Source organism: Phaenicophaeus curvirostris, chromosome Z, assembly GCF_032191515.1.
Source record: "Phaenicophaeus curvirostris isolate KB17595 chromosome Z, BPBGC_Pcur_1.0, whole genome shotgun sequence".
In the NCBI taxonomy this organism is placed as follows: domain Eukaryota; kingdom Metazoa; phylum Chordata; class Aves; order Cuculiformes; family Cuculidae; genus Phaenicophaeus; species Phaenicophaeus curvirostris.
In genome coordinates, this window is record NC_091431.1 from 28034064 (window position 1) to 28049431 (window position 15368).

General features: G+C 33.2%; 1 protein-coding gene across 1 annotated transcript in view; it reads right to left on the reverse strand.

Annotated features, from left to right (window-relative positions):
• Positions 1-15368, reverse strand: part of CNTNAP4 (contactin associated protein family member 4) — a 240164-nt gene that overhangs the window by 178873 nt on the left and 45923 nt on the right. The window contains exon 2 of the mRNA XM_069879913.1: positions 12817-12927. Coding sequence (XP_069736014.1) covers positions 12817-12927 — 111 coding nt within the window. The remainder of the gene's footprint in view (positions 1-12816; positions 12928-15368) is intronic.

The window sequence follows — 15368 nt, forward strand, 5'->3', positions numbered from 1 at the left end:
TTCTCCAAAAGGCAAAACAATCCCTTGAGGAAACACAGTAAACGATGTAATGAGTTGTGAAATCTGGTATTTTAGTGGGTTGTTTCATTTTTGCCTGGCCTGCTCTTCCACGACTACCTTTGCAAGCTTACCAGTTTCAAGATTGAGGTTTTACTAAATAGAGACAGCTGGCTTTCTGCATTGAATTAATAGTTAGTCTTGTGAGTATATACATAAACTACTTATTAGAAACAATAATTTTCTTCAAAATATATTTAAGAACTACTACTGCTATAACTATCAGAAGGGGTAAAAGGTAAATCAGAAAAGCAATTTAGGGTAGTCTGACAAGTAATTTTCAGTTTATAAAGAAGACATCACACCTAAACACAACTGCAATGTTAGAGGGTAATTGCAAGTAGCACAATATATAGAAAACGAAGCCATTGAATTACTTTAAAACAGAAGAAGCTTGACTAATCATTAAAAATCCATTTCAAACAAAAATTTGTTACAGTTTATTGTTACTCTAGGTCATGTATGAGACATACATTGATAATGCTCAAAGTACCTTTACTCATTTTTCTACTGAATATTTGCATCTTAGAAAAATAGAAAAATAAATGGTTATGCACGTTTTAAACTTTGAAAATCTAAATCAGAATACTTACATTTTTGTAAATCATAATAACATACTGATAATAGCTGTATTTTGAAAAAAGTACAGACATCAGTTTTTAAGGAAATGGAAGTATCAGTTTTAATCAGGAGCAATTAGTTTCCAAGTAGAAGAATGCCTCTTTTGTCAGCTAGTGGTCACTTCAGTATGCAATATTCTTTTTAGCAATATAATGTGTCCCATGTTTATTAGCAAAAAAAAAATCAAAAGGATTTTCTGTAGTTAACAAGGCGTTTACTTCTGAGAAGAAACTGAAGACCTAGAGACATAAAATAACAAAGGACTAAGCAAACACTGTCCAGAGTTAATGATTAATGAAGATAAAATATCCATTTAACCTGTCATGGCTCACTAATCAAAACATGTTTATAAGATATCTTGAAATTTATAGATCTAAAGATACATTGAATGACATGCAAATGGTTCACTGAATATCTTAAGAAAAAATCTTTTGTGAAAAAAGAGCTAGAAATAACTGAGAAAACATCTGCAACTATTTTTAATACATAATGATGTATCTTCCTGTTCTTTCTTATCCTTAATCAATCCTGATTTTGGTTTGGTTTAATTTATTTTTACAGTTATTAAGCACGTGCATTTAGAATGAATCCACATTTGACTACAGTTCACTTTTTACCCATTTTGTGGAGTTTAACTAAAAATTCAATTATTTTATGAATTCTCTTACTTCTCTACTTCAAACATCCTTTTTCAGAAGTACAAACATACAATAACCAAACAACAGGTCGTTCTTGATAGATGTAAACCTATTTATCTCTAGAGCTCCATAAGAGCAGAAGTGGAGATTCCACTTCATTTCTTCATTCTGTATTTAGAAATCAGGCACACTTTGGCATGAGGCAGCTTAATCCCATTTAAAAGGTTAGAAGTTGAAATATCAAGAGCTGTCTGAAAACCCTTTTTGTCAGTGAGCTCCTGCCAATCTATTTGTGACAATTTACACTATTTTAGAATCAATAGACCCTTTTGATTTCCCATCAGAGAACATCAATATTTCTACAGCTTCAGTACGTAATATCAAAGGCAGATTTTGGCTGCATTATTTCTAAAAATAATAAGCATAACTTTTACTCAATTACTTATCAAAAACACATTTTAATCATAACACTGAAAAAATTTGGAGGAAGTCTACTGTATACACTTAGTTGTATATTTTTATTAAATTATTAAATCTTTTCTTTAACATACTCTTTTAATTTTTTTTAATGATTTTTCAGTGGAATTTCGCAGTATTACTGAAATTAACTATCATCAGCAATAGCACTTAAAGCTTTATTCACATCAAAGTATTCTGGATTGTGCCTTTGTTAAAATTCCCACCCTCTGTCTCTCATCTTGCAGCTGTAAATCTCAATTGTGGATATTTTTAAATCAGTACCTGATCAATGACATTAATTATCTACTTAAAATTCCATATGCATTTCAAATTTGAATTAGCTACACTTGTAAGGTAGTATAGTGCTCACACTTGCAGGGAGTTTACTACTGAATAGATTTCATTCCATTTGAGAAGCTGTTATAAAACAGATTATTTCAAATAATCAACAAATAATAAATATTGATAAAGTCTGTAAAACTACTTCTTTTAACATAAAATGTAGTATCTTTGGCCACTATTGAGTAAAACAGACTTTTTCAGTCTTCAGAGTCCTTTTTCAAAGTTTAAAATTTGCATTATAAACACTGGTCTGGCAAAGATGCAAATGATCTCAACTTTGTCCTTCTCATGTTTCCTAGAGATTTAGTGAGTACTAGTTTTTCATGGCCCTTTTATTAAAAAAAAAAAAAAAAAATTTTCACAAAATACTTTGCTAATGGACTGAAAATTCTGGTTTGGATTTCAGACTTTAAAACATCTTGAGGATTACTACTGAATTTCAAATTTACTATAGCATTCAGAAAATTATTTAATTAGGCTTGAATGCAATGGATAACCTCTCCTGCGATAGTTTTGTTCATGTTGGTAACAATTTTTAATTTGAATATTTATTTCTGATTTCTATTTTGGATTTTCTTTTACAACTAATTCCCCAAACATAATTACTTAGGTTTGCATTTCTCTGTGCTTATCTTCTGTCCCAAAACAAGTTATCCTTTTTGACAATGCTTTTGTGGAATTAGTTCATATCCATGTAGAATATCTATGGATCAAAAAATGTGAGTTTATTTTATTTTTCCTGTTGCTTTTTAGGTCAGACTATTCAGCAATGATCACTTTATGTTGTTTTGCAAATGGTACTGGGAATAATCTGTGAGTGAGACATTCATCAATCCATTCATGCTTAAGGAAGACAGCAACCTCAGTGCACAGAAATGAATAGGTGACACTGTTACCAGCACCACTTCTATTCAGGCTAATTCCCTACTGAAGAATTAGACTACATCAGCCAGAAAATATGATACATCTACTATAAACAATCAGTTGCTGACTGCAGAGTATTTGCAGAGTTGACTTTAACAGTGGCTATCACTCTATTCCTGCAATGCTCACCAAAAAAAAACCCAGACTACCCCTTGTCAAAAAGACTGAACTGAGACCTGTGCACAAACATACGCAGTGCACTATTTGTTCGCTTTCTTTCCCATGATAAACTTGGTGCACAACTGTTTTTCAGTTGTCAAAAGCAGAATGAAAGCAGATTACTGTGTTGAACAAATGATTGTATAAAATGAAGGGGTTTTTTTAATTATGATTGATACGAAAGGAAGGCTCTTCTACCCACCACAAGAAAAAAATAAAAAAATCAAACAAAAAGCACACCAAAACCCTCTCTTCTAAACAATAAAAACCTGGAATGTGAATTATTCTTAAAAGGAACAAAAAAAGCAATAGTTCCAGTAGCCTAGATATACTCACGTACTATACAATGGAAGAGAATTTTTTTTACCCGACCTACCAAAGACTTAGCAGATTAATTTACTGATGACCTTTTACTTTCATTTAACGTGATTTATAAACTACAATTTACAATATTGGAAGCAAAGGTCAAGTTTACATTTGGTATGAACTGGTACCAAGTACTAATGTGACACTAGGAAGAGATCACAACAACAGAAAGGATATTAACCAATTCATTTATATTTTAGAATCTTCATGACACTGTAATTTTGGTTCCTAATATTTAAAATCAAGGAGGGCTGTAAAAACTACAATATCATATAAAGCAGCTGACTTTCCATAATATTTAAGGAATTTTTTTTCCCCATATTTAAGAGTTGAGGAAAAATAAAGAGAGCATACATACAAAAGCTTTGTGTCTTATCCACATTGTCATTAATTACCTACCTGTAGAAAATAACTAACAGAAATACCTTGCATCATGCAAATGACACAAATATTAACTTTAAGGTGTATTATAGTCTACTAATTCCTAAATGACCTTAATATATGAAAAAAATATAATACTGAACTTCATATTACAGAGCATATAGCAGAGTTCTTATTTGTGTTAAACAGTGACAGAGAAAAATGAAGTAGCAAGCAGGTAAGTCTCTAAAATTGTTACTTTTATAATGGGGAAAAAAAGGTTCATTGAAAGTTCTACCATTTCCATCCAAAACAGTACCTACTTAACTGTACCTCACTGTCTACTATCATGACAATTGGAATGGCTTTATAAAAAACAAACTTAAAGTCCATTATCACTTCTGTTTCTACATCAATAATCCTGCTCATGGAGCTACTTGTCCTTTTTCCACTGGTTTCAGTCATTGGGAGGAGTTATGGGTAAAAACTGCACTGTGGATGAAGAAAATCATAAAGGCAAATTCACACAATTATCTTGCAGGCTTAGATGGTGGATCATAGTAGTTTTCTGAGATATTTATACTGGAGGCAACAAATGGAATTTATTCCAACATGGACAAGGATATTAGTGAGCTACTACGCACTGTTCTCTACAGCTGAAACTTTTGTTGCACCCTCTCTCCATTCACTACATCCACATAATTTATTACAGCTTGTCTGGCTATAACTCGACCTTCTGGACAACACAGTAAAAAATGACTGAGGAACCATGGATACATTTTGTTGTTCAGTGAAAATCTGGAAGAAATATAGTACTAATTATAATGTAATGGTTCTATTTCACACTAATTTTCATGATCTAACACTAATTTCTCTGCAAACTACAATAGTTTGTAACTGAAAACTATTAATCTAGAATATAAATTACTTCTGTTTTGGAAGGAAAATAAAAGGGTATATGACTGGTAGACAGACACTCCTGTTCTTCAGCTTGTGTGGAGACCAATGGAATTTATTCAAAACTACTAAGTAATAGGATTCCACTGTCAATCTCACTACAAAAATTCTACTCATTAATTTGTCTCCTGATTAGGACCAGATTGTGACAGAAAGCTTAAAATGTGAATGAAAATATAAATGTTCATTTTCCATATACAATGCCATTACATATATCAGTGTATTTAGGATATTATTTAATATTACGTCCATCTTTAGCATTGGTTTTGATTTAAAACTTAAAAATAAAATTAGAAAAATAAAATGCCATTATTAGACGTTTTATTTCTATTCAATTGTATAGTAAAAAATGAGGCAGAATCAAGTAAATGTTACTTTCAACCAGTTAGTCTTACTTTAGATACTAGTCAACTTAATATGAGGAGTCTTATTTCTAAAAGATGTTTAATTAATGACTAATTTACTCTCAGGTCTTACGTATTATTTTCTGAAGTGGCTTGGTATAAGAATTTCTGCATTTTTGAGATGTCTAAAGGCCTAGATTAGAATGTAATATCACAAATGAAACATAATGGTATAAGGTTATGATAGTGTTTATTTAAATACCTGCTTATATGACACTGAGGAAAACAGTGACTAAGATATCCACGAGAATGCTACAGTCTATTAGAACCTAGCAATTCTGAGCTCTCCATCCAGTGGAGCTGGTACTACAGTTCTGTTCTAGTCCAGGGCCAGAATGAGTAGGATCATAAACCAGAAAGGCACACCTTGTATACCAGAAAAATGAACACTAACGTGACAAGGAAAACTACTTTAAAAGAGATGGCAAAGACAGATCTTTTGTCAAAATTAAAGACACTGAACTTTTTGTAGGGGTGTGGCAGGAGGAACCTTTTTTTTTTTTTATACTATTCAGCTTTAGAATTGAAAAATTTAAGAATTCATCTAAAAATGGAATTTAAGACATTCAAATTTGCTTTGTATTACTACGGAAAATAGTCAAGACTGCATCATATAGAAAATTTTTTATTGTTTTTTAATATGGGAAACTATCCAAAATCCCTGATCTTGACCATTCTAGCAAAAAGTGAATATTGATTCAAATTTTGGATAAAATTCCACCTTTTTCTATGATTTCAAAAATATTTATAACAGTCTAAATAAAAAAATACCAATATGGACAGATCCAGATTTATCTTTTTTATTATATTGAGCTCAACAATTTTGCTAGCATACCTGAGTTATAGCAAATTCTATTTCTAGAGTAAATTTTATTTGATCTTGCTCTCAGCCCATTCACGTTTGCTTATAAGAGTATTTGAAGACTGCAATTCTACACAATATTCTAAAGTACACAACTTTTTGCAAAGATTGTTCTCACTTTTTTCCTACTACCAGAGCTGTATTTCAGGTAGAAAAAGAGTCCCAAACAATGTCAACAATAAACCACACTTATTACCATTATCTTTTTTCTTCCGTGGATTTCACCATAATTTGAATTTGCTATTCCACAGATGTTCTCACACATGAAATAACTCTGATTGAAACCTTTTGTTATGCTTTGTTACATTTGAATGGATTTTGATGACAAAGCTGGAATTTGGTTTCTGGAAATAACTGTATGAATATTCTTTACTCCTTATAAATGTTCATGAAAGCAATGCTCTGTATCTTATTTATTTACCTTACTTCTCTCACTCTTCTCTTTCTTTCTTTTTCCACCTTTTTCTTTTTTCTTCTTTCTTCTTTCTTTCTCTCAGTTTCTCTCTTTCTTTCTCAGTTTTTCTCTTTCTCCCTTACATCTTTTGCAACATCAAAATCATACCACACACACAGACACAAACTCAAACAAAGCAAAACAAATCCAACATAAATTAACTTCAGACATAATTGAGATACTACTGCTTCAAATCCTACCTTCACCAAAGCTGCAGTAAACTTGATAATATCTTGAAACTTGTAGTGTATCTGCAATACCATATACAAGTTTCATATACACCAAATATTTTCTTTAAGATGGTTAAAGCAGGTGTTAAAAGCATTTTCCACATAAAAAGTGAAACTGCACAATAGTACTAAAAACAATTTTGTATTTAATATACTGAGAGATTGATGGTGTCCTTACTGAAAGCTCTAATTATTGCAGTAATTAAAATTCTTCCACAGTAACTGAATGGTACAGGAATTTAATTGACAATAAAGTAGCACACATCATCTGGTCTTTTACGCATAAGTCATTGTAGCCACTGCCTTTTTTTTATTTAGTTTAAAAATAAAAGATTTAGAATGTCACTTGTGCCTTTTCCAGACACATCTATTGAAGTCATAAAAATCTCAATCTTGATGTTAGCTGGATCAGCTTAGATTTGCTGTTAATTTATAACAGCATAATGACTACCATCAGACTGAATCTTTTTCACTCCGTCTTCATTTTACCATTGCTTGTACTAAAACAAAACATCAATGAATTTTATTTGCATACTAATCAAATGGAGGGAGTATGCTTTTTCTAATTATCATTTGGTGACTAACAAATCTAGCTGTTATTAAGAATTTTAATTTGTCTACTTTTCATTGTTTTTACATTAGATTATGGAGCTTAAACTATTTCTTAAAAAAAATGTTGAAAACAGACTTTTCTTATTGTGTGAGAAATGTTCTTTTTTTTCTCTGTTTCCTTGATGTCTTTAAGTACTGACAGATAAAACTAATCTATACATTTTGACCTACTTAGTGTTAACTCTCGAAAAAATGATTAAAATATAGTGTTTTAAACCAAAAGAAAAAAACCAAACAGCTTTGCAGTACTGTACTGAATAAATTATTCTTTCAATGCTCTTTATACTAAAAAAAATGCAATAAGGTGTATTTGATATTAAGTTAATGGTAGGGTAAAGACCAATGAGAAAGAGAAAGAAGCTCCATATACACATAAGAGAAAAAACAGACCTGTTAATGCATTCAATTTTCAGCCTGCTTCTGAAAATCTGGCAATGTAAACTGACAGCGTAATTAAAAAAAAAAATGGGTTTCTTCCTGCTTCAGGGAAATAGAAAGTTATAAACTAGATTTTTTTTGATGATTGATAGCTTCTACATTCAAATTTCTTATATTGTGTTCCAGTTAAGTAACTGTGTATGAATATGCAGAAGTCATTCACAGCCAGATCAAAAGATCCTGACCTCAACAACGACCCAACCTCCTGCCTTTCTTGCAGATGGCTCTTCCATAGATCTGGTTGGGAGATAAAATGTCAAGAATTCTTCTGGAGTAAAGAGTCTGTAGTGTCAAACCTCAGCTGACTACTCATCATGAAAATTATTGGTAAACAGAGGGACATCTTTCGTGGTCCAGGGTAGATATTGGTACTTATGGTTTGTATCACTAGTCCTAGGAAGCATGCTCTGCATGCTGGCCATTTCCCCCCTTCTTTTGTCCCCAACAAAAATCATAAAAATAAAGTAAGATTTTAAAAAAGGACTCTCTTTAGGCCCACGTGCCTGCTTTTAAAACATGCAAATGCTTGAATGTTTCTGTCCCCATCTGTCTTTTTCATACCTTCTGCAGGCTGTGTTTTGTATCTTCTGTTGTTTGTTTTGGGGGGTTTTCAGCTTTTTTTTCCCTTTTGTTGCTTTTAGCCTCATGTGGAAAGATAAACAAAATTACCTCCCACAATTTTTTTTTTTTGTAATCTGTTCACAGTGGTGGAACCAGCACAGAAAAACAGCCTGGTTTTTCAACAAATCTTTCAGGATCCTCCACACACTGTACTGGTGAGGTATACAGCTACAAAGATATCTCTGAAGTGTATAGTTCATATTTGAGATGTATGGCAACCATTCTTTCTTCTAAACACTTTACAACTCATCTTGCTAAAGTGTTTATTTTAATAGGTAAATTTCTTACCATAACTCTGCATAATTGCTTTGCCATAATTATTTACTATTTCAACAATCTTCATGTCATTTATATATTTCATCAAAGATGTTTTATGTGTACTTGTATATAATCAACAAAAGTATTGAACCCAGTTGGCCTAGGAGTTTCCTCCACACTTCTGTTGAAACACCAGTGGTGATAAACACTTTTTGAGATCAACCAGCTAGATCTTAATCTATTTAACTTGGACTGTATTGATATTGTGCTATTATTTAAAATTAGAAAGTCATGTAACATTAGGCCCGAAGTCTATAAAATTCCACATATAATAAATCACCGCATTTATGTATACTAACCTCAAATAATTAAATCAGGATTTTATAAGCTACATTATTCCATTAAAAAAATATTTGACTGCTATTAGTGTTTGGTTTTTTTACTTAATTCTTGTTACTTGACTCTTCTATCTACTTTTCCATTATTGCAAGCAGAGCTGATGTCAGAATTAGCAGGAATACTCACTGGCAGTGCTTGAGTACTTGCAAAACTCCAGGAAACCAATGCACCGATAATAATTAATACTTCAAAGAACATTTAACAAGTTATTGCCAGATGTTAACACTTTCTTCAGTGGTTAGTGTACGTTTTTTAAACTATAGTGTTTGCTTCTCCATCAACATTTCCGATTAATTTTCTACAACTAGTAAACATAAAGCTGTTTGGTTAAAGAACAATTCCCTGCTTCAGTGCAATTTCCCACATTCCTGATAAATTTTCTGTAAATTTCCACCCTTCCTTTGCTAATTGAATGAATCTAGGTTTATACATATCTTTGTTTTATTTCTTTCCCGCTGAATGAAAACAATTTGACTCCTAAGTGATCTATGTAAAAATACTACACTTTTTTCCTGTCTAAATTCTGTTCCATTTTCCCTTATTTTGGTGTTTTAAGAAACAAGGAAATTATTGGACAAGGACCTGTAATCTTGAATAAACTGCATGTTAGAAAGTTGTCGACATTCCCAGGCCCTGACTTTGGTGAATGAATGATTTGGTTTTATTCAAAGTAGAGAATTATCTATGTTAAAGGCAAACCTATTTACAGTTATCAGACAATATAATCGTGGAAGTGTAATTGTGTTCATTGTGTATAGGTGATCACTGACAACACAGCAATCCAAGTCATAGTCTCCTAATAACAGGTCCTTTTTTTCTTCTAGTTCTTATGTATTTTTCTACATAATTTAACAATCATTTCTTGCATGACTAAAACCATTTACTCATAACTTTGTACATATAATGACTTGCTTTGCTCCACCAAAATAAAACTTTCATGTATATACGACCACAAACATAGTCAGGTTTTCCTTAGAATTTAATTTACACACTTGTCAATTATATACATGGATGTATACTATGATAACGACATCTACAAGGAGGAACTGAATGCATTTGAATGACTCTAAATAGCCAGCATGGTTCTTATCATCTGTATTAACTCTTAATTATTATGATTAGATTGTGACATAAGATTCAATACTTCAGTTAGGTCTCCCAGAACTAAACCTTTTATATCAGTTTTTTCCTTGCTTCCTTATGGGTAAGGATTAAACAGAAGTCTGTGTCCACAGAAGCTCCTTCTTCCCCAAACCCATATAGCAGCTCCAGCCACTGTATGCTCACATTGCCAGAAAACTTACCAAAAGGTTGGGTGCTTCGTAAGTTCCTTGAACTTAGATACACTGTGGATCATGGCTGGTTTATAAACAACAGACAAAAATGACTTGAAACAGCAACATATGCTTTTGGATATATCAACTTAATTAATTTCAACCCAGACTTCAGCTGTTTTTAAAGCCATACTTTTAAAACAGAGTATTATTTTTAGGTATGTCAAAAAGTGAGATTTGTTTACCAATAGCACCATATTGCCACATTTTAATAAAGTCCTTCCTAAAGATATTTATTCTTCCTTAATACTAGCACTGCAATGTTAAGTCCAAGAGCCTTGTTGGTAAGCTGGGGAAAAAAAGAAGAAAAATCACCTTATTGACAGGAATGACCGAGCTCCTGGATACTTGCTTAATGAGGTTGATGACTTAGATCTCTTGGTATTTCAAAGTTAATTTTTATCTCTGTAACATTCAATGTACTTAAATGTAATTTTTAACATGACTTTTGAACATTATTACTTATTACAAATAGGACACAAACTCAGCACAAAGTCTTGAGATATGTTTTGATTGTTTGCTTGGGTTTTTTGACAGATTTTATATAACCGAGCAGGCACCGTGTACTGTTTCAGAATAGATGTCCTTCACACAGAAAGTATAGTAAAACTGTTGACATTAGGTAAAGAAAACACGTCTAATTCCTACAGTATCCTTGACACAAAATATATGTATGAGGTTCAACAAGGCCAAGTGCCCGGTTTTACACTTTGGTCACAACAAGCCCACACAATGCTACAGGCTGGAGGAAGTGTGGCTGCACAGCTGCCTGTTGGGAAAGGACCTCAGGGAGGGGGCTGGTTCACAGCCAGCTGAACATGAGCCAGCAGTGTGCCAAGGTGGCCAAGAAGGCCAGTTGCAAACTGGCTTGTATCAGCCATGGTGTGGCCAGCAGGACCAGAGAAGTGATTGTGCCCCTGGATTTGGTGCTGGTGAGCCTGCACCTTGAATATTGTGTTCAGTAGAAGAAGGACATTGAGGTGTGAAAGCATGTCCAGAAGAGGGCAACAAGGTTGGTGAAGTATCTGGAGAACAAGTCTTATGAGAAGCATTTGAAGGAACTGGAACCCTTTAACCTGGAGAAGAGGAGGCTGAGGGGAGATCTTACTGCTCTCTACTACTTGAAAGGAGGCTGTAGCAATGCGAGTGCTGGTCTCTTCAACCAAGTAACAAGTGATAGGACAAGAAGAAATGGCCTCAAGTCATGCAAGGGGAGGTTTAGATTGTATACTAGGAAGAACTTCTTTACTGAAAGAGTAGTGAAGCATTGGAACAGGCTGCCTAGAAAAATGATGGAGTCACTATCCCTGGAGGTGTTAAAAAAACATGTAGATGTGGCACTTCAGGACATGGTTTAATAGGCATATTGGCATTGTGTTAAAGCTTGGATTGCTAATCTCAGAGGTCTTTTCCAACCTTAATGATTCTCTGAGTCTATGATTCTGTATGATTTGAGTTACTACTAAATATCAGCTAAAATGGGTGTCCCATACCTTTTAGCCACAAGTCAGAAAAGATAAAAATAACAATGCTGTTTGAGTTTAATTGCATTGAATAAAAGTATCCCATAACTGACCAAAAATACTGACATTATATATTTAACAAATATACCAAAGAAATTAAGAAATTATAAAAAGCTTTCAGAAGACTAATACAGAGATATAACATAAATAATAACCTAACAGGCAAGTTTCCTGCACTGTAGTAAAAATTCGGAAAATATGCCAGTTATGTAGCTTGCCACAGTGTCACGGAATAAGCATAATAAAATATTAGGCTCAGTGAAGACAATAAATTACAATAATGAAAATTTTAAATTGCCAGGAAAAAGAGAAAACAGATTTTGAAAAATATTTCATTAGTATCTGGTCCTGTGTTTCCAAAAGGAATCTGCTTTTGTCTTCTAAGAGAAAAAGATTATTTGTGTTATTGTTGTCTTGCTAAGAAATTGTATTAATATACATTTTGCTTTAGGAGTAGGCACAGATATATGCCCAAAGCTGTCTACATTTTATGCTGGAAAATGAAATGAAGATTTGCATTACAGTCAGGATGAATCCTTTACACAAAAAATTACTAAAATGTTCACAAGTGTCTGAATGTATAATTTTACTAGGAAAAACTTGGTGGACATGGCAAAGTGACTTCTTTGAAACTGTTTTAATTTCCCTTTCTCCTTAAGAAAACAAACATAACTCTCTCCAGACCAAATAACCCAGAATTTCCTCACCATGTATCATTTCAACATTAAGCACAGGTAATAAAATGCTTAAAAAAGCTTGTAAAAAAATAACATCAATCAACACATAATATGCACTCACCTTCTCTTCGATTAAGCCTTGCAAATTCAGGGCTGTGGCTGCTAGACAGCTCTGATGAACTGCTGAATGATGACTGAGGCAAAGCAGACACCAACTGATCATCACAATTATCTGTCAGTGAAAAATATCATGTTCGGGTTAATACAATGAACACCGCTTACTGTAGCTATAATCAAAGAGAACAGTAGAAAAATATCTGAATCAGTCCTGTATCTGTGAACAGCATATCTCTAAATATTTCCTCTTGTTGTATTATATGAAAACATATCAGTACTGAGGCAGCACTTCCTCCCCCCTTTTTTTTTACCCAGTACTTTATGAGACTGCCAAGGTATAATTTATTATGTTTTTCAACTGGCTGTACATGCCCACTTCCAATCTAATTTCTGAGATCATACTGATAAATGGTTCACAGCTCATTCACTATCATTTACATGGAGAGCAATGGATGCCTTCTAGTCTTCCTTGTAGCATGGACCAACAACCTCAGCACATACCCTTCATTTTCTTTAGACCTGCTGCCAGCACAGGTCTGTGCAACCACATTTAATATGCGATCATATAAAATACAGCCATTTCTTAAAAAAATATTAATCAAATTAAATAAAAAATAATCTCTTTTAAGCACTGTAAGAATGGCCACGAACACAATCTTTTGCTTTGCCAGTGGTATGTGTGTTAGATAAAGATGCAGCACAAAATCATTATAGCACAGTTCTTAGCATATAAGTCCTAACATCATACAGAATAAAATCTGAGAGTTTCAGAAAAAGAAGACTTAACTGTAGCTCACAGTCAACGTTGCATAAGCAAGCAAATGATAATCAACACTTTGGAAGTTAAATGCCTCTCCAGCTCAATTGCTATACAGGGCATGTGCTCATTCTCCATTTAAACTTGAAAAATACACATCGAGAATCAACAACAGTTCTAGTTTTAGCAGAAAGAAGACTGATTTTAAAACACTAGAAGAAATGTAAGGAGGTCTTTTCCAAGATATACTGTGCTGGCATCTGTTATTTAGAAAATGACAGGAAATTATGTAAAATATGAATCTTTATGAAATGCTTCTTTTAGGACAAACACATTCTCCAGATGCAATTGGTAAGTGACATGTCATGGGTGAGTCATTCTTTTTCTAACCCGTCTGCTTGTCTACCAGGTTTCTGCTATCAAAATAATGAATATTAATTAATACAAAATCTTTCCTGATTCATGGATAATTAGGCATTTCTGCTGAATTATTATGGATAATTTTATTAGCAGCAAGACTTTTCTATGAACACAACAAGGATATATTTATCACCTCCAAAAATTATTTGGTTTTGTTTAAAGTTAGTTTATCTGGTTCTCTAAGCAAAGATTTTCCGAAATTGAACGCTGGATACTGACTATGACAGCTACAATTATAAGTTCTCTCAAATCCCATAAGTAATATCCAGTCACTACAAAGGAGAACGTATCACTTGCTTTTCATAAGACCACCAAATTCACAGTATCTCATTGATGTGAAAGGAACAAATAGAATTATTATTTTCTTTCATAAGTTTATTTCTTCCTCTAGCCTTCTACAAAAAAAAAATTGTAAAATCCTATAACTACTCTTCATTGTCTAACCACAAGCTCATTTTTCACTTCATTATTTATGGTTAGTTTTATAATGGTGAAAGAGGCTGTGCTACTTTGGATAAATTGTCCAACTGAAAAGCACAGAAGAAGAAAAAAAATGAAGGGAAACAAACTTTAATCATATAAGCAAATGCATCACACTGGTAAGTCTTAGAAAAGGATGTCATCAGCAAAGGTTTTCTTTACAGCACAGAAAATAAAAAGAGCTGAGTCATCAGCTACACCAGAAAGAGAATGGAACTGTGTTTCACACAGAATGCTACTATAGCTGTTGATGTAGTGAAACCAGATGCAGATTACCCCTTTAAGAACTAAAAGGCAGCAATAAGGTTTCTCTGGAGATTTCTCTCTCCAGGCTGAACAATCCCAACTCTTCCAGCCTGTCTTCATAGAAGAGATGCTCCATCCCTGTAATAATTTCTGTGGCCCTCCTCTAGACCCACTCCGGTAGGTCTATTACTTTCTTGTTCTGAGTACTCCAGGTGATGAGACATGCTCATCACTTTCACGTCTCATACTTTCAACCTTGCTTTTCTAGCTGACGAGTGGAATGTGTTATGTAATGGACCACTGGAACAAGACCACATGATTAATTCTTGCAAGCACTACCAAATGCACAACAACAGATACATAATTTCACGACACTGCTAGATCTGTCTAAGTGTCCACAAATTCTTAATTTGTAAGGAAAAAACCCACATTTCCACTGGACTGATGTAACAGGTGTCTTTGCATTATTTCCTTCTGCTGACCATGGTTTTTACCTCTTTTCTTCCTAATATACAAACTAGAAAGGAATAAATGGCACTGCATTATTCTGCCTAGGTGGCACGTATTTCTGTGAAAGCCATATATTGCTTTGAGCACCTGTATAGTTTTTACCCCATAATAATTCATAACATATAATCACTTATGTCAATTTT